Below are 18,759 nucleotides of genomic sequence, written 5' to 3'. Positions count from 1 at the left end.
ATAGTCTACAGGCTCGCTAGGATATCCTGCACGTTAAAGATTCTTGTACTGCTCCCAGTTAATGGAGTACACCTTGCCGTCGTACCTGGTCAGCTCAATGTCGAGATCGTCCAGCTTGGCTCGAGCTCCGGCCTTTCGCACCAGCTGCTCCAGTGTCTGTCTCTGGGTCCAGTTGTACTCCGAGGCCACATGGGGCAGGAAGGTGGCTCCGTAGTCCGAGCCTCGGTAGTCGAAAGCAATTCGGATTCCGTGTTCTCCCACGGTCCAGTCCCAGATATCGTTGGCCTTGGTGAAGTTGGAGAGCAACGTGACTTCGCACTCCAGGCTGGGCAGCTCGGACTTGCTAATGGGCGCAAACCGGGTGTCGTGGAGCCCGCTTTCAATGGCGAATCGAGACAGGCCCTTTTCCAGCTCCATGGGAGCAAACGTGCCGATGCATCCCCGCAGGTCGTGCTCGCCGGAGGCCTCGACCGTGTTCCACGTCACAAACAGCGGGAACTTTTTGTGCTCCACCGATTTGACGTCGGTCGACAGCTTTTCGGCAAAGTACGTCAGCGGGCGCGGGGCGGCATTGTTCAATTTGGCCCAGAGAGCCTCAAAGGCCACGGCCGCAAACGGAGAAGGCGAGATGGCCATGATGATGCTGACTTGCAATGGCGGATGGATCTTGTGGGTTGGGGTTATTGCCAACTTGTAGGTGCGTGCAGATGTCCTGCCTCAGTTGACTCGGTTCAGTGGATCCAGTTCGGAGCCTGCAGGAGATGCGCCACTTGTTGGAGACCGTTAGTCTTTGGTCGGAAGTTCAAGGCGGATATATAGAGCTGCAGGGCAGGTCTGAGGAGGGGCGGTCACTGTGGAGGCGCAAAATGGCGGTTGCGTCAATACTCGGGTTGGGTAAAACACAGTTTGGATGACAAATCCGGATTTTCATGTAAAGTAGGATATGAGTACAAGTTACTATATAGCTCAGCTACCTTCAACGCCACCAAGCCACGGGTGGTAGTATGCTACAAGTAGGTGTAATAGTGGCTTGAGCTCAAGTGTCTGCGCTGAGTACAAGTACGTACAATACTGCGCTTCATCCCATCCGGACATCACGTGACATGATACAAGGGGCCCCCCACCAGCCACATGTGCAGGGCCGTTTGGCGCCGTTGCGTTGTTGGACCCATATCCATACATTTGGGCTCTGAGTAATTTACAAGTAGCAACGGAAACTTGCACCGGCTATGGCATCCCAACATGCACGCTATGCACAGTGGCAAACCTACCTTTAGACGCGGATCTATTTTTCCCAGCTTGCCATGCTTAGATCAAGCCTTCTCCTCCGTCATTTGTCCTCCGCCACCGCAGCAATGCCCGCCGTCTCGCCCACTCTCAAGACCACCGCCTCCTCGGAGCTTCTCACCGTGGCCGCGGGCTGCTTTTGGGGAGTCGAACACATGTACAGAAAGCACTTTGCCGACAAGGGGCTTGTGGACGCCAAAGTAGGCTACTCGGGAGGAAACACGGAAGATCCTTCGTACCGAAAGGTGTGCTCGGGCACCACAGGCCACGCTGAGGCCCTGCAGGTGTCGTTCGAGCCCGCCAAGGTGTCCTACGAGCAGCTGGTGGACTTTTTCTTCAAGATCCACGACCCCACACAGGCCAACGGCCAGGGCCCCGATATCGGGTCGCAGTACCGATCTGCCATCTTCACACACTCGTCCGAGCAGCAGAAGATTGCCGAGGGCGTCAAGCAGAAGCTGCAAGACACGTGGTTCAAGGACCCCATTGCCACCGACATTGAGCCCATCCAGAACTGGTGGGACGCCGAGGACTACCATCAGGAGTACCTCTTCAAGGAGCCCGGTGGATACCAGTGCCCTACCCATTTCTACCGAAACACCCCTCAGAAGTAGACCACTGGACTACACATACCCATCCTTCAACAGACACATGACCTGGCCAATCGGCTTTTTATTTATGAATATATGGAGTCGGCTCCCTTCAACAGATATCGAGTGTGGTAGTACTTCTTGTACTGTATGTACTTGTAGAGGTTTCGTGTATGCTTGCGACTACTTCTAGCGACAGCTATAGAACCAGTGAGACTCCTGGTGTAAACGATTTTTCATCTGATTAATAAACCTGGCAACTTGTTCTAGTCTCAGAATATCTTCTCTAGCTGATGGTGATCGCATATGGGTGGAGGGAAGGTATGAGACCACTGTATGTACTACAGCTATGCACTGTACTACAGCTATGAACGTATATCAAGGAGTTATAACTACTACTTCTCAATCTATGAGCCCTCTTTGTTCTTTCGATGATCACTGTGGACAGGTTTATACCGACGCCTACGTTCAATCCGTCCAAAGCTGTGCAAACATGGCACGGGGCACTGTGCGAGAAAAGGGTCCGCGCTGAACACCTTACAGCAACGATACTGTGGTGTTTATCCCATCGTAAAGCCTATCGAAGCGAAATTGGGACTCTCTTATCACACTTCCAATCGGTATCGTGTCATATTTTGCTCTTCTGATAGATAAATGGTGGTTTAAAAATCGGCCAAAAAATCAATGGAATTTGGATATCATTGTCCAGACTGCCTCTGAAGTTATATTGCCTGCCATCATAGTATAGTGGTTAGTACACCACGTTGTGGCCGTGGAAACCTCAGTTCGATTCTGGGTGATGGCAATTAATTTTTTGTTTTGAGAACCGCCACAATGTGGTTTCCTGTCTCTTTTTTGATGATTTTAATCTAATTAGTTGTGATTTGGAAGTCGTTGCAGCATAATAAATGTCTTTCCATCGGCATCACTCATCTCTATTATGGTACTGCTTGTGCTTTTCTTCATCATGTCTGCACTATCGCTAGCTTAGACTCTGACCTTGCATTCATCACCACTCATACACCATGGCGGACGAAGGCAAGAAGGAAGAACCGATTGCGGTGGGGGACGAGTCGATGGAGATTGCGACGGAAACGCCGACGGGTGGAGCGCTCACTCTAGACGATAGCCACGCGACGGATCTGGCGACCCTTCCTATGGGTCAAGACGAGGTGTCTGAGCGGCTGGAATCGCTACACAAGACGGATATGAAGATTGCCAAGATGACAGAGACGCTGTCGAACGCGATTGATCTGCTGATTCCACGGTCGGAGCTGGATATCAACAGCTTTGAGCTCAAGGAGGGCGACAAGGGCTGGGAACCGGGCATTCAACAGGGTCTGCCCTCTCTTAAATCTGCATTCAAGGTCAACTCCATTGAGTTCCTACAGTCGCTGGAGGAGGTGTCGACAACACTGCGAAAGGAAATCAAGCGACTGAATGATTTTAGCCGCGACAAGGTGCTTCCCATTAACACGGACACCAAGGCCCAATGGACGTCATTGGAGAACTACGACAAGATAATTAACCAGATCAAGGGCATGTTGGGGGCCGAGGGGGCCGAGGAGGACAAGGATAAAGAGATGAAGGATGTTTAGAATGGATACTGTAATGATAAATGATAGCATGTTGTGAATGAGACTATGGACTGGCTGGTGCTGAGGTGCTGATCCGGGGAAAGTAAGGGCTTTCGTGAGATTGAACATACTGTTATACAGTCTCTGGCAAGAGTCTTTTCTTGAGAGGTATGCAGGACGAACTGGTATCAGTACCAGTAGCCCAGTGTATTTGACTGCTCCCCCTTCATGTGCTCACACTTTTGACATCCATTTATCATGTTCGAGTGAGAGACTTGGTGCAGTATGTAGCGTCTCTCCATGAAGATGATCGTGAGAAAAGTAAAAAGTAGTTGAAAGTGGTTGCTTCTTGTAGTTGTACACGACAATTTGTGCTGTTGGTTCGGTTCAATATGTCGTTCAACAGTTATATTACAAGCAGTAAAACTCACAAATCTGGTACAAGTACTCGTACATACAATACTTGAGGTTTTTTCCTTCTTCTCGAGGGGAGTATCATCCACAATTGCAGAGCTGTTGCCGTTATTCAGACCAGCCTGTGCGTCCACTGTGACCCAGCATCCCCCGTATATCTAAACTACCGCCGCAACATGTCATAAGGACTGGACCTGCGAGAACATGCCCATCGTGTTGTTGCTTTTGAAGATATCAATGTTCGGAGTTAACCGGAGTTGACAGTATGTACTCGGAGCTTGATCCATGATGATCTAGACATTGTGAATCATGGTCAATGTCGGAGCACATTGTAGCACACCAGATTCCCTCTATGATACAGATAGTATAAAGTCTGCCTCCTCAACCGGTATGGACTGCGCTGATGGTATTCTGGTCAGTGATTTCCCCTACCATAGCGCAGCATCTACTCTCGTACCGGTAGCGTTAGTTAGTTGTAGGCTGTCTGAGAGGGTGCTCATCGGTTCTTCCAGCCGAACTCCTTCATCTTCCCTTATTATTCAACCCTCATTATTCAATCCACCACGCTTGCTTGAACGCTCATCTCCAACACCTGATAGCTTCATCGTTGGTCTGCCCAGAATACTTAACTAGTTTGGTTGGGCTTTCCGTCCTACACTTTGAAACTACTTGACTTATAGTTGGACTTGCCGTCTAATTCACAGCCCTAGTTAAGCTATTACCTTGTTCTAATGGCAATACGAAGTCTGAAACCAGCATCCCGGCTATTGTAGAAGCGCCGCCTGGAATATTCCTCATCATTCGAGACAGTCGTGGTCGCCCACCATCCGATTGTGCATTTTGAATGCAAGCAAGCCACTTGTGAGGAGCTGGAATCGAACCCCGGTGACCTGTCTCACGTGACTACCTTCCCGTTTAGAAAAAGCGGTCACGAACTTTATTATGCAACCCACTCACGCAGCTTCTTCACCGCGCCCTTGATATCTTGTCATTTCCAACTGCGCGCAGGAAATTTCTCACGGTCCAGTTAGCATAATACAACATGAGCCAGAACGTTCTTCTTGTTCTCCGAGGAACCCTTGAGGGTGAGTGCTACTGAAGGAGGGAACACAACGACGGAACAATTCGACTCTGAAGGAATGATTGATTGGGGACTGGATGAATCAACGACAGAATCGACTGCTGGCACTGAAGGAGGACAAATACGGGCGACAATGAACGGCTTTGATCTGTAAAGACAAGGCATTTTGAATGGTTGAGAGCCATGATTGCTTCGAAAACACTTCTTTTTTCAGTCACTGTCAACTTGTTTGATTCGTGTTATTCACATACGTGGCCAGGCTTGGCGCAAACCTCCCCCGAAACTCCACTAACATAGGCCACAACGGCTGGGTTACCTCCCTCGCTACTTCTTCCAACAACCCCGACATTCTGCTGTCCGGATCCCGAGACAAGTCCCTGATTGTCTGGTCTCTGACCCGAGACGACACCAACTACGGTGTTCCCCGAAAGTCTCTTAAGGGCCACTCCCACATTGTCCAGGACTGTGCCATCTCTCATGACGGTGCTTACGCCATCTCCGGCTCTTGGGATAAGACTCTCCGAGTCTGGGACCTGAAGACCGGTGTCTCCAAGGACCGATTTGTCGGCCACACTGGTGACGTTCTTTCCGTCTCTTTCTCTCCCGACAACCGACAGATTGTCTCTGCCGGCCGAGACCGAACCATCAAGATCTGGAACACCATCGGCGAGTGCAAGTACACCATCACCGACAAGGGCCATGAGGACTGGGTTTCCACCGTCCGATTCAACCCCGCCACCAAGGACGAGGAGGAGCCCTCCCCCAACGCCAACACCATCATCTCTGCTGGCTGGGACAAGAAGGTCAAGGTGAGTATCAGACGACAAATACTAACAAGCAGAGCAGAGCAAAGCATAGCGCACATGTTGTGTAACCAAGGCTTTGCAACTTCACAAGTGATACCATTTTGGGCGTTCTGCCCCCAAACAGCATGATGATTTAACGGAAAAACATGAATATTTGCTACTTCAGAGCCCGAAAGGCTATGAGACAAAAATCCATATTATCTGATTTGTTTGGACCTTTGTGGAGTTGAAATGTGTGCCACAACATATGCTGTGCTGAACAAGTTGGGCTTGGTCTCTGGATGTTTTTGAGACTGTCTTCGACATCTTGATCATATCCTCAGGTCACTTTTGACAATCCCACGCTCTGGTACTGCTTGCATCCAGCTAGCTCATCGCTAGTGATACAATTGCACATACTAACTCAGGTCTGGGACCTCGATACCTGCACTCTCAAGGCTGACCACCTCGGCCACACCGGATACGTGTCTACCATCACCATCTCCCCCGATGGATCCCTCTGCGCCTCTGCCGGTAAGGACGGCTCTATCCTCCTGTGGGATCTGACCTCCTCCACCGCCCTCTACACCCTCCCTGCTGGTGATGAGGTCCATGCCGTGTGCTTCTCCCCCAACCGATACTGGCTCTGCGCCGCCACCTCCTCCTCCATCAAGGTCTTCGACCTGGAGAAGCGAGTGCTGATTGACGAGCTCAAGACCCAGACCACCTCCGAGGACGGTAAGGAGCCCGAGGCTCTGTCCCTCACCTGGTCCGCTGACGGCCAGAACCTCTTTGCTGGTTACACTGACAACGTCATCCGAGTCTGGCAGATCATGCAGTCTTCTTAAGTTACTTAGTTACTTAGGTCGTTGCGTAAAAATACTAAAATACATGTATGATATGGATGTAGTCGACACCCACACCAGGACCTTGTCCGAGGGTTGTCGGCGTATGTACTGTAATCGAATAATCTATCTATACAATGTACAGAGCCTCTGCCCGTTCCTGTTACAACAATGTATTATTTTTATTGTTTTTTTTCGTGGAATCATCATCCGTTATCAAGTAGCCTAGCTTTTTAACTAGTTTAATTGAAATTTGTTGGGATGAGAAGTCCGCAGGGGGTCCAAATCTGCTGTTCCGAAAACGGTGGAGTTTTTATAGGCACGTTATTCTATACCAAATACAGCATTTAATAACTAATATTCAATAATATACATGTTTTGTCATACAATTATGTTTCCGTTTGCTGTGAAATAAGTCTGCTTGTTGTCTGGAAATAGTTGACTTTTTACTTGAGAGGTTACGGTGAATGCGACGATGCATATATCCACGAATTTGCAACGATGACTATATTCCAAACAGTATTGAGTACAAGTACTTGTACAAATGACCCTTTCCGTGTGTTTTTTGGAGCGAATCCATCTATTTTTCAACGAATTTCCACCCCCGGTAGACTTATCTTCAGATCAGTATCAAGGTGAAAAATTGAAGCAAAAGTTTCGGGTGGTGGGGAAAAAAAATGTAACAAATGTCAGAAACGCAACTGAAAAAATGCCCTTTAAAAAAACAGGGATTTTCAAATCGACTCCGATGCCCCTCCAGCCTGTTTATACCTTCCATGCCCTCTCTTTGCTATGCTGACTCACTGTTGTCTTGTCTCCATCTAGGTTCTTACCCTAACATCTGAGTTGCAACATCTCTCTCTCACATATCACCAGGCGCAAAACGACCCGAACATGGCCAGAGACCCGCTAATTGGAATCGTCGGCAAGCCCAGTAGCGGCAAGTCGACCACTCTCAACTCGCTAACAGATGCAACCGCCAAAACAGGCTCGTTTCCCTTCACAACCATCGACCCCAACAAGGCCACGGGCTACCTGCAAATAGATTGTGCCTGTGCGCGGTTCAAGGTCCAGGAGAAGTGCAAGCCCAACTACGGCACATGTAAAGATGGACGCCGTTTCGTGCCTATCATGCTGCTAGATGTGGCTGGTTTGGTACCGGGAGCGCACCAGGGCCGAGGACTGGGAAACAAGTTTCTGGACGATTTGCGACATGCTGACGCTCTGATCCACGTGGTGGACGTGTCAGGAACAACCGATGCCGAGGGCAAGAACACGCGAGGCTACGACCCTGTCAATGACATTGAATGGCTTCAGGATGAAATCTTCCGGTGGATCGAAGGTAACCTCAAGGAGAAATGGGGATCTATTGTTCGAAGGCACACCTCTACCAAGAGCCATATTGTGGACACACTGCAGAATCAGTTTTCCGGTTACGGATCCAACAAGGATATTGTCCATCGGGCAATCGACAAGCTGACTCTGCCACCCATGGAGGAGTGGGATGATGATAAGATCAGTGAAGTTGTTCGGGCTTTCACCAGGGAAAAGTTCCCCACCGTTCTGGCTCTCAACAAGATGGACCATCCCGATGCCGATATGAACGTATCCAAGATCATGAAACGACATCCTGATGTTCCCTCGGTTCTCACTTCTGCCATTTCCGAGGTGTTTATCCGAAAACTCGCCAAGCAGGGCTACGTGCAGTACGAAGAGGGCACCGAGTTTCTTGACACGGCCGAGGATCTTCCCGATGCCGGTCTCAAGCCGCTGGACGACAAGCTCAAGGAGCGGGTCGAAAACGTACGAGACCTGGTTCTGTATAGATTTGGATCCACTGGCCTGGTACAGATTCTGCAGGCGGCGGCAAACATTCTCGAGCTGGTTCCCGTCTACCCTGTCAAGAACATTAACAACTTTGGAGGCGCCCAGGTGTTCAGAGACTGTACTCTGGTGCGACGAGGATCCACTGTGGCCTCTGTAGTGCGTAAGATCATGGGAGATCTGCCTATCACGGCCATTGAGGGTGTTGGGGGAGCTCGCGTGGGAGAAGAGGACACTGTTGATGTTGGTAAGAACGACATTTTGTGCTTCAAAATCGGACCCAAGGCCTGAGACATATAGACGGAGAGGAAAGTGGAGTTGTACATAGTCAGTAATAAAGGGTAGGTAGAAGTTCCAGCAAGTAGGTACCAGTACGAGTGCCAGGGCCAGGGCCAGTAAAGTACAAGTACATCGGTCCGACTCGATGTAATCCACCAGTACAGTACAAGTACTTGCAATTCTTGTCTTCTATACTGATGGTCCCTCTATGTGCATGTAGATGAGGGTCCATATGTCTTACAGGTACAGTATGTACAAGACAAGTATAAGTACTCATAGATATTCGGTATCGACAACCCACTTTTTTCTTGTATACACGTGACAACCTCAAACACCACCTTTCAATATAAATACCTCTTGTCTGCCCCTCCCACCCTTCATTCAATAGTCCTTTCTCACCTATTCAGCTCAGCTCATCTGCATGTCACTCCCACATTGATAGACTCCGCCACGCATGTTATCACTTTAATCGACACCGCACAACTTCACACATTACAGTACACCAACAAGACACACCCACCCATCATGCTTGTGCTGGCAATTGGAGACCTACATATACCCGACCGGGCGATTGTGAGTAGCTAGACACAATTCCAGGGGGCAGGAGGTGACAGTTCCCCGTGACCCCAAGATGGTGGCATACTAACCCAGGACGTGCCTACGAAATTCAAAAAGCTGTTGGTGGCCGGCAAAATCTCCCAGGTTCTGTGTCTCGGCAATCTGACCGACAAGCAGACGCTGGACTGGCTGGGATCGATTTCGCCCGACCTGCAGCTCATCCGCGGCGACCAGGACTCGCAGCCCTCGTCGCTCATCTACAACTCTCTGCCTCGATCTCTGGATCTGGAGGTGCCTGGAGGCACCAATGCGTCCAAGATCTACGCCGGTCTGTCTCTGTTCAAGACGGTGCAGCATGGCGAGCTGAAGATTGGCATCACTGCAGCCCACAACACGCTTTCTCTGCACGATCCCGACACTCAGCTGATTATTGCTCGTCAACTGGACGTGGACATTCTCATTTGCGGCGGAGCCCATCGAGTGGAGGCGTTCGAGTTGGACGGCAAGTTCTTTGTGTCTCCCGGCTCCGCCACTGGAGCCTTCTCCGTTGAAAAGTATACAGACGACGGTGTAGAGGAGGACGAGGAGGAGGAAGTGAATGGTAAGGAGGAGAATGATAACGAGAACGAGGACGGCAAGAACGACGAGGACGGCAAGAACAAGGAGAAGGAAGAGTCTAAGGGCGACAAGGACGATAAGGACAAGGATGAGGACGGCAAGGACGAGTCTGAGAACAAGGAGGAGTCCGAGACGAACGGAGAGGAGACGAAAATCACCGAGCCCTCCGAAGCCATTCCATCATTCTGTCTTCTGGACATCCAAGGGTCCGTATGTGTGCTCTACGTGTACATGTACATTGATGGCGACGTCAAAGTGGACAAGATCAGCTACCGAAAACTGCAGTAAACCGAGCAAGCTGCAGTTCTAGCTGGCGATTTCTCTTATGAATGATAATGAATATAATGAATATAATGATTGTATGTCCAAGAGCCGTTGAAGGCTTAGTAATCCTGCCTGCAACACCGCACAACGTTCATCTTGCCCACCCCGACAGGGTAAATTACAAGTCCCAAAATTACACTTAGGGTTATCCTCCGTCCTCCCATTATATAAGGTGTGGAAAAACTTCGTCTTTTCTTCATCACGACATTGGCCAAAAGTGAGTACAACAGGTTCGGTTGAGGACACGTTAAACTGATGACAAGAGTGCATTTGGCTCGAGACGTTATGTCGGTGTGGAAAAACCCAAGCTACCTTATTTTTTTACTTCTGAAACGTTTCTTAGGAAACAATTGATTTCATCAAAACATACTAACTCTTAGCATCGAACCGCGTTGACGGTGATGATTGGCGATCGGTGATCGGTTCTATATAGAATATAGAAATACATGTGTTCGACTTTGATGAATGGCGGTAATTCATCCTGATTGTAAACTCATAAGGATTCATCAGGAACATTGATGAATTATGTACTGTTTGTTTTGGTTTGTTACTTTTCTGCTTTGCTTTTTCATGTTATAATTACATTTTGATAATGATCCGGTTAAGGAGTCAAACAGAGAAAATCAAACACCGGCTCGTAGGTGGAGGGCGGTGGGGATTTGGTGCTGGAGCGGTTCGAACTGCTGGTCGCAGTACTAGTCCTTCTCACCGTAGGCTCAAACGGCCCCATGACGGTCATTTCGTTGATTTCGGCAGCGGTTGTGTGTTCTTGGCCATGAACTAATCGCAGATGTCGTTTGAGAGAGTCGCCCCTGAGAAACGCCCGTTGACACGCCCCGCACTTGTAGTGCTTGTTACTGTGTTGGGATCTCAGGTGTCGCATCTTCTCGGGCATGGACGAAAAGCCGATCAGGGACCACACGCAGCTGGTGTAGTCACACTTGCACAGACGCATCACCTCGTGGTGGTCAAAGTGGGCGGCCAGCGCAGCCAGGTTGCTGAACTTTCTGGGGTTGCCCAGGGACGTGCAGTGGCTGCACACGTAGGTGCCTTTCTTGGAGAGGGTTGCCTGGCGCCACATGGCTGGGTTGGCCATGAGCAGGGCCAGAATGCCGCATTTTTGTGGGCCCTCGCTTCGAGGCACGTGGGCAGCTTCTGTGTCTGGCGGTGTGGACGGCAGCGGATCGAACAGCGCGGTGGGTGATGGATTGTGTGAGGTGGTCTCAGCGGAGGGCAGTCGGGGCTGAAGATAGGGCGACAGGAACGGCGACATCATGTGCAGGGAAAAGACGTCTGTCTCTTCGGCCGTGGCACCGTCTAGGTCGCTCGGGGGAGTCTCAACAGGTAGACCACCAGAGAGATCAGATTGGCTGGTGGACAGAGATCCGGGCGTAGTATCGAGGGAAAGATATCCTCCATCTGCAGCACCTGTGTGACCAGGCCACGAACTAGATAGCACATGAGCAGGTTCCAGGCCATGAGCGACACTGTACCTAGACGAGGCCACATTGTCGTTGGTCGCACCAAACAATACCGCAGCAATATCTTGTTGGTGGGAGCCCCAAGAGGCTTCATGTTGGCTGCCCAGATGGAGATCTGGAGGAGACGCCAGAGGGGTTGTAAGGAGGTAGTCATCGGTGAGCAAATTTCTGTCTCTGGTACAGGGAATATCCAGCGGTACCGAAGAGTAGTAGTTGCCCTCAATGCACGGTGGTGGCGGTGGTGAGGTGTAGTACCTCTCGTGTCTGTAGGACAATGTCTGTTGAGTGTTGGGGAAGAGAAACGTTGAACTTTGCGGATAGGAAGACATTTGGCGACAAAAATCTTGACTTGTGCTGCGAAATGGATAGCGCCACAAGCCCTCCGTCTTTTATTTTCTCCCGCTTATATATACACGTACGTTCTCCTCGCTACGGCTACGGCTACCGGTAAGACCTGTGGTGCCGGGGACCAGAGTGGGGTCTTTTTTGGCACTTCGTACCTATGTACAATATGCACTTGCTTGCATCTAACATGCACTGTGGTTCAGATAGGAGAGCTAGATGGAAAAATACGAGAGGCCGTGGCCAACCTTCGCCGAACATCAACACGGCCAATACGGGGCTTGTTTGAAACCTGTTTGCGTGCGTCGTTAGGGATTGTGTTTGGTGTATATTTTGGGGCCCCCCACAAGCCCCCACGGGTCCCCCACGAGCCCCCCACGCCCACAAGTACGGTCTAAACAATACCATGCCAACAAGGGCTTTGTTTGGGACTGGAGGTGTTGCTGCGAATGCCCACAAGTGTCGCAGCTCGACTTTTTGCCCTTTACAGACATCTCTCAGTCTTCTCCGGCCCGTGCGTACTTGTCAGTCAAACGGTAAAGTTATATTAAACTGTCGGAGCTGGCAAGTGCGAGTGTTGTACATGTACGTACAAGAGTACAATATCGATGGTGTACTGTAAGTACGATGACCAGCGTGATTTTCTTTTTCGGCCAGTACAGTATCACCCACCAATCCTGTCAGACCCGACTAACGCTGGCGTCAGCGGTCCAACGTCGAGGAAGAGAAGCTCGGCGACGGTTCGCCAATGTAGCTACCTTCGCCAATGTGGCAACCTTCGCCAATGTGGCAACTTTTCGATCCGGCTCGCTACCCCACAAAATATTCACGGACGCTGCAGGTGCGCATGGCTGTCTTTGGGGCAGGCAGACAAGGAATGCTGGACATGGAGTGTGGATATGAACCGAACAAGGCACCATGGGACAAAGTCGAAAGTGGGAACGAATGGAATAACGGAGGCAGTTCGTGCCGTGGTGCGATACTACCAGTAGTTGTGCGGCCAGTAGTTGTACGACCAGTAGTTGCACATATCACCACTAGTTGTACGATATCCACACTAGTTGTTACGATACACCACATAGTTGTACGATATCACCAGTAATTGTACGTTATCACCAGTAGTTGTACGATACTACCAATACTTGTACGATATTACCAATAGCGCGCTTCACGTTACAGTGGTGGTAGCCAGGCCGAGAACTATCACAACTTTCGGTGCATCCGCTATAGACTAGTTTACCAACCACCATAACTAATCGCCATACTCTGACCCCCACTCAACCACAATACATATAGTCAGCCTCTTTTTTTTCTTTCTCCACCTCGTGTTTCTCCACCTCGTGTTTCTATGTGTCTATTTTAAACTGAAACCTTTGCTCTCTTTGCAACAGGCTCGTCAGAAGCTGGTCCAGTGACCTCCTCGGGCTTGTTCTGACCGTCAGAGGTCTCCTCAGATGTGTTCCCCTCACGCAAGTTGCCCTCCTCGTCCAGCGGAAACGGCTCGTCTTTCTTCCAAGTGTACTTTTTGGCGGGATGGTCGTCTCGCAGATGAGGCAGGCCGGGCGTGGCAAAAACGTTCTCTCGAAGAGTGCCGCCAGGAACAGCATAGTCCTCCCAGAACCGACCGCGTTTCTGGAGCTCGGGAATCAGCAGCTCAATGATGGCCTCGTAGGTGCCTGGAATGATGGCGTTGGCCAGATTGAACCCGTCCACGTCGCCCACCTCCACCCATTCCTCCAGTCGATCGGCCACAGTGGCCGGAGACCCGATAATCACGTCGCCTCGGCCTCCAATGGCAAACTCCTTAGCCACCCGCCACTTGTTCCACAGCCCGTCAGAGTCGTTGGAAGACGCGGCCCACTGCTCAATCGACTTGACCAGAGTGTCGTTATCGGTCACCTTTCGCAGGTCCAGATCGTCGGGATACTTGCTGACATCGAGCCCAAACCAGCCTCCAAAAAGAGCCAGAGCTCCCTCGGGATCCACGTACGAAAAGTAGTCATCGTACTTCTGTCGGGCAAGCTCGTCGGTCTCGGCCACAATGGCAAACACCACGGGAATGGCCTTGATGCTCTGGGGGTCTCGTCCGAGCTTGGAAACCTGCTCGCGGAGATCATCGACCGACTTTCGAATGAACTGCGGCGTAGGCCCGGCCACAAACACCGCCTCGGCGTGCTTGGAGGCAAACTTGCGACCAGCCGTCGACATGCCTGCCTGAAACAGAAACGGGGTTCTCTGGGGTGAGGGTGAAGTGATGGCGGGGCCAGGGACCTTGAAATACTTGCCCTTGTGGTTGATGTACTTGACGAGCTCGGGGTCGGCAAGAACATTGGCCTCCACGTCCTTCTTGAGCGCATCTTCTCGCCATGAAGACTCCCACAGTTTGTACGTTACATCCAGATACTCGTCGGCAATGTTGTACCGCTCGTCATGGGGCACCTGGTGGTCCAGACCGTGGTTGAGAGCACCAGACTCCAGATACGACGTGACAATGTTCCAGGCTACTCTGCCCTTGGACAGATGATCGACGGTGGCAAAACGACGGGCCAGAGCATAGGGCACGTCATAGGTGGTGGAAACGGTGATTCCAAAGCCGATATTCTTGGTGGCCAGCGACAGAGCAGGAACCAGATAGAGCGGGTCGTTGACCGGATACTGAGTGCCAGTCCTGACCGCAGTATCCTTGTCGGACTTGTAAACATCGTAGATTCCAGCCGTGTCGGCCACAAACATGGCGTGGAACTTGCCCTTCTCCAGCAATTGGGCCAGATTGACCCAATAGTCCAGATTGTTCCAGTTTTTCTGCTGGTTGTCGGGGTGTCTCCAAAGCCCCGGGTTGAGATGGTTGGGTGTGTTCATGACGAAGGCATTGAGGATGATTTTTTTCTTGTCGGGGGTTTTCACCGGTTCCGACACGGCCACTTTGCCGTTCTCCACTCCCTTGTAACTGTTGACGTCCATCTCAGTGAAGATTCAAATCTACCCCAGATTGGACACTCCTCTTATACTCTCCAGCCACACTTTTGCTTTGAAGGCTATTATCGCGTCATGGCTGAAAGCGAGACAAATCTAGAGGTTACTGATGGTGTAATGTGGCTGGTACAAGCGGTTCCAGCAGCAATTGCTCTCTATTTGCCCACTAATGGCGTTTGCGGCGTTCCAAGCGTGCTTGTCGCCATGTCCTCTGGTCTAAGATTCATTATCTATATACTCTGGCTACACTGGAACCACCAACTTTTGTGCTCTGATATTGTCGTGCTCGAGCTTGCGAAGACCCTCTATGACGCCCAATTGAAGACCTCCGGCAATCTCCTGGTGCTGGGCGGGCCGCAATATGTCCAGCTCCAGAAGCTGCTCCAGGTACCGTGACACCTTGAGACCGTGGTCGAGATCTTCGTGGAACTTTTTGATGAGCACCGACTCGATGCGGACCTTGGTGTCGTCATATCGAGCCAGCTCCTCGGGCTTGGAAGGAGACTTGACAAGACACACCAGCGGCACTTTTTCTGTACTACTAGTATTCTGCTGACTGAGAACACTTGCCAGATGGCTGCTACTGGTGCTTCCCACACAGTCAAAGCCGTGTGAAACACTGTGACCCTCGGGTATGGCTGCAATGATAGAGTCCTGCTCCTTGCCCGCAATATCGTGTCTATCCAGCACCACGTCTGCTCCAAAAGACTTAACGTAGTTTGCCGACTCTTTACTGGATACAGCCAACACGTTGAAGTCGAGATGCTTGGCCAGTTGAATGGCGTAGATACCCGTGACACAGGCACCTCCCCATACCACGACCCACGACTCGGACTCTTTCGGCGACGGTTTGGGGGTGGGAAGCTCGTCGAGAGAAAGAATGTTCAGATTGTCGGCAAATGCTAGAGTGGAAGTGACGGCCCCAACACCCAGAGTGGCTGCGGCGCTGAAACTGATTTTGCGGGGCTTGAGAATCAGATTCGAGCCCTTGGCTATTGTGTACTGCTGAAAAGTGGATGTTCGGTTGTCTCTGTAGGAAGTGGAAGTGACAATCACCTCGTCTCCTGGTCTCACTCGGGTCACGTCTTGTCCTACGCTCTCCACAATGCCGGCAGACTCTCTTCCATTGATCCAGGGGAACGAATACACTCCAAAGCCATATCGCACCGCCTTCCAATCAATGGGATTCAATCCAATGACCTTGTTGCGCACCAGAACCTCGTCGGAGCCAGGAGTGTACCGTGTGTGAGAGGTTAATGAATGGGTATATGGTCCCTTCTTGTCCAGAAGAACAACAGTGTGGTTGGACACGTCGATGGTGGTTGTGTCCGAGTCGTCCGAGGAGTCCAGGCCATCCTCAATCTCTTCTTCAACCTCTTCTTTAACCTCCACCTTCACCTTCTTGTCGAAAAGCTGTTCGTCTTGGGGTCCAGGAGTCTCGACACTGGAGTCTCGGGCTCTCTTTCTCTCCACTAAAGAAGGGATATCTAGCTGCACTTGTCGAATGGGGCCTTTGACGGTAGGCATGATGGATAGAAAGAAACAAACACGTCCAAGATTGATCTCATGGACCAAAATCCCAACCCTTCCTTCTTATACACCCCCCAGATTGAGCAAATGCTACTCCGCCATCTCCGCCCCAAGCCACAACTCTGAATGACGTTTGGCTAGCGCGCAACGGCAGAGTAGGGTGGGCCAAGGCGGCTGGTAGCATGTTGGCGGTCACGTGATGGCGACGGGGCCAGAGAGAAACAATCATCTTTTTTGTCCCGCCAATTTTCATGTTTTCCACCACGTCTTGCTCCAAATCTCGTCCTCCAGCTTAAGCCCACTCTATCTAACCTCTGCATATCTATGGTGCATGTCTTTGCATTATCGTGGCTTGTGGCTGCATCTCGTCATTGGCAAAAAAAGTTTGTTAGGAGATGAGCCTGAGTCGGAACGCCACGGTGAGAACCATGTGCCACAGACCGAATCCGCTTATGGAGCCGCTGAGTAAGTGTGACTTGTGGGCTGGCTTTTGTGTTGGTTGATGGTCTCGCAGGTTTCTGACTTGGTTGATGGTCTCGCTGGCGTGAGATACTCAGTCCCGGTGCGTGCTGGTGGCTTAGGGTTGGATATCTGTTTCCAGTGGCTTGTCTTCTCGGGTGTATCTTCCAGTGGCTTATTGCGTTGCTTTGATTGGTTGTTGTCTAAGAGATTGTCAGATTGATTACAAATTGAAAAGTGCCCGTCGGGGTACGACTACTTGTAGTTGTAGTTGTACAAATACTCAACATAGATTAGCTATCCAGATTAGCTCAGATAGGATCCAACTACCGGTGTCTAGTGCAGCCGTAGTTATTCTAAATCATTCAAATATGGGCATCTATTATGGTGTCTACAGCTTACTAGTCTTGTCCAGCTTGTCCAGCCAATCAACATAGATCTTGTTGATCTGGTCGGGGGCCTCGAACAGCGCCCAGTGCGAGGTGGGCACGTGCTCTCGTGTCAGCTTGCCCTTCTCCACATACTCGTCCAAGTGCATGGACATTTCGGGAATCAGAGCAATGTCGTTGGTGGAGCCAATGTACAGGTATGGCACGTTGACGGTCAGATCCTTCTTGGTGGCCCCCTTATCGAGGAAGTTCTCCTTGTCCTGCTCCCAGTTGAGTTTTCGCGAGCGGTAATAGGTGAAGGGGCCGGCCAGCGACCGTTTCTCCTTGGAAAAGTGCTCCTCGTACACGGCAAACTCCTCCTCGGTCATGTGCATGGGCGCCTCGGGGTCCGGCTCGCCGTCAAAGTTGGCTCCCACGGTGTAGGACCGTCGCAGGAAGAAGGGGATCATGCCGGGGCCAATGTTGTTGACGGCGTCTCCTCCAAACTGCAGCTGGTACTTTGTGGTGGGCCACTTGTCGGAGAAGTCGGTCAGCGGCACCCATTCGGGCTCGGGCACCTGGTAGTACCAGCAGGCCGACGAAATGGCGTCCACAATCTCAGGGTGGTAGGCCCAGACCTTGGGGACGTAGTGGGCGCCCCAGTCGTGGCCCAGGAACGTGGCCGACTTGATGTTCAGCTTCTTGAGCAGTTCGGCCATGCAGTCAGCAAAGAACTTGAAGCCGTAAAAGTGCAGCTCACGACAGTCGTCCTCCTGGCCCAGCTCCGTGTAGATGTTGATGCCATCTTCGTTCTCCTCAAACTCCTCCATGGCCGGAGGTTCGGGTACCTCGGAGCCCGGAAATCCCATCAGAGTGGGCAGGATGATTCGGTGGCCTCGCTTGCGGAACACGGGGATCTGGTGGCGCCAGCCGTACCAGAAATCGGGGAACCCATGGACCAGAACCAGCACTCGGCCATTGTCTTTGCCCTCCGGAGGAATGTCCAGGTAGTGCCATCTCTTGCCGCCGAGAATCACGTCGTGGTGGAACGGCTCGTAGTATTCTTTGGTGAGGTGCGCCATGTCAATTGGTGGTGAGAAAAGTCGGTATTCGGGAAGACGATTTATCCACTTGGACTTCCTCTACTGGTACTTGTAGCTACGGTACCTCCGCATGTGAATGTCTCTAAGTTCGTTAGAGTAACGGCCCCGCGCTAGAGTTTATCACATGGAGGCGATTTTGGGGAGATGGTAGAGAGAGTGTCGAGGGACTTTTTCGGGGGGTTCTTTTGACCGCTACAATCCTAATCTGTCAATGAACGACCCTATCAACTTTTGGGCCCATTAAACGCTCCATTGACGCCACAATTGACCATGACATCTCCTCCGCCCCACTCTCATCTGCCCAAGATTGTGGGGGGAACC

General features: G+C 51.1%; 10 protein-coding genes and 1 non-coding gene across 11 annotated transcripts; 6 read left to right on the top strand and 5 right to left on the bottom strand.

Annotated features, from left to right (window-relative positions):
• Nucleotides 1–33: 33 nt before the first annotated feature.
• YALI1_E23967g (uncharacterized protein) lies at nucleotides 34–636 on the bottom strand (the record flags this gene model as incomplete). Its single annotated transcript, XM_504175.4, has 1 exon — nucleotides 34–636. The coding sequence occupies one exon, from the start codon at nucleotides 634–636 to the stop codon at nucleotides 34–36; it is 603 nt and encodes a 200-aa protein (XP_504175.2).
• Nucleotides 637–1,304: 668 nt separating this feature from the next.
• YALI1_E23961g (uncharacterized protein) lies at nucleotides 1,305–1,901 on the top strand (the record flags this gene model as incomplete). The annotated part of the gene is made up of 1 exon (XM_504174.2): nucleotides 1,305–1,901. The coding sequence occupies one exon, from the start codon at nucleotides 1,305–1,307 to the stop codon at nucleotides 1,899–1,901; it is 597 nt and encodes a 198-aa protein (XP_504174.2).
• A 709-nt stretch (nucleotides 1,902–2,610) lies between these two features.
• YALI1_E23948r lies at nucleotides 2,611–2,682 on the top strand. The gene has a single exon. It is a non-coding gene; the product is annotated as a tRNA-His (tRNA).
• A 220-nt stretch (nucleotides 2,683–2,902) lies between these two features.
• YALI1_E23945g (uncharacterized protein) lies at nucleotides 2,903–3,475 on the top strand (the record flags this gene model as incomplete). Its single annotated transcript, XM_504172.3, has 1 exon — nucleotides 2,903–3,475. The coding sequence occupies one exon, from the start codon at nucleotides 2,903–2,905 to the stop codon at nucleotides 3,473–3,475; it is 573 nt and encodes a 190-aa protein (XP_504172.3).
• Nucleotides 3,476–4,910: 1,435 nt separating this feature from the next.
• YALI1_E23912g (40S ribosomal protein RACK1) lies at nucleotides 4,911–6,582 on the top strand (the record flags this gene model as incomplete). Its single annotated transcript, XM_504170.4, has 3 exons — nucleotides 4,911–4,953; nucleotides 5,247–5,758; nucleotides 6,163–6,582. 3 exons carry the CDS (start codon nucleotides 4,911–4,913, stop codon nucleotides 6,580–6,582), a joined length of 975 nt encoding a protein of 324 aa, XP_504170.2.
• Nucleotides 6,583–7,473: 891 nt separating this feature from the next.
• Nucleotides 7,474–8,694, top strand: YALI1_E23899g (uncharacterized protein; the record flags this gene model as incomplete). Its single annotated transcript, XM_504169.2, has 1 exon — nucleotides 7,474–8,694. The coding sequence occupies one exon, from the start codon at nucleotides 7,474–7,476 to the stop codon at nucleotides 8,692–8,694; it is 1,221 nt and encodes a 406-aa protein (XP_504169.1).
• A 513-nt stretch (nucleotides 8,695–9,207) lies between these two features.
• YALI1_E23880g (uncharacterized protein) lies at nucleotides 9,208–10,146 on the top strand (the record flags this gene model as incomplete). The annotated part of the gene is made up of 2 exons (XM_504168.3): nucleotides 9,208–9,255; nucleotides 9,334–10,146. 2 exons carry the CDS (start codon nucleotides 9,208–9,210, stop codon nucleotides 10,144–10,146), a joined length of 861 nt encoding a protein of 286 aa, XP_504168.1.
• Nucleotides 10,147–10,783: 637 nt separating this feature from the next.
• YALI1_E23854g (uncharacterized protein) lies at nucleotides 10,784–11,992 on the bottom strand (the record flags this gene model as incomplete). Its single annotated transcript, XM_504167.1, has 1 exon — nucleotides 10,784–11,992. One exon carries the CDS (start codon nucleotides 11,990–11,992, stop codon nucleotides 10,784–10,786), a length of 1,209 nt encoding a protein of 402 aa, XP_504167.1.
• A 1,372-nt stretch (nucleotides 11,993–13,364) lies between these two features.
• On the bottom strand, nucleotides 13,365–14,966 carry YALI1_E23824g (uncharacterized protein; the record flags this gene model as incomplete). Its single annotated transcript, XM_504166.2, has 1 exon — nucleotides 13,365–14,966. The coding sequence occupies one exon, from the start codon at nucleotides 14,964–14,966 to the stop codon at nucleotides 13,365–13,367; it is 1,602 nt and encodes a 533-aa protein (XP_504166.2).
• A 255-nt stretch (nucleotides 14,967–15,221) lies between these two features.
• YALI1_E23809g (uncharacterized protein) lies at nucleotides 15,222–16,505 on the bottom strand (the record flags this gene model as incomplete). Its single annotated transcript, XM_504165.1, has 1 exon — nucleotides 15,222–16,505. One exon carries the CDS (start codon nucleotides 16,503–16,505, stop codon nucleotides 15,222–15,224), a length of 1,284 nt encoding a protein of 427 aa, XP_504165.1.
• An 853-nt stretch (nucleotides 16,506–17,358) lies between these two features.
• YALI1_E23790g (uncharacterized protein) lies at nucleotides 17,359–18,417 on the bottom strand (the record flags this gene model as incomplete). Its single annotated transcript, XM_504164.2, has 1 exon — nucleotides 17,359–18,417. The coding sequence occupies one exon, from the start codon at nucleotides 18,415–18,417 to the stop codon at nucleotides 17,359–17,361; it is 1,059 nt and encodes a 352-aa protein (XP_504164.1).
• Nucleotides 18,418–18,759: the final 342 nt, after the last annotated feature.

The sequence above is a fragment of the Yarrowia lipolytica genome, chromosome 1E (genome assembly GCF_001761485.1).
Source record: "Yarrowia lipolytica chromosome 1E, complete sequence".
NCBI classification, from domain to species: Eukaryota; Fungi; Ascomycota; class Dipodascomycetes; order Dipodascales; genus Yarrowia; species Yarrowia lipolytica.
Note: the sequence above shows the minus strand (reverse complement) of the source record. Positions and strands in the feature narration are given on the sequence as shown.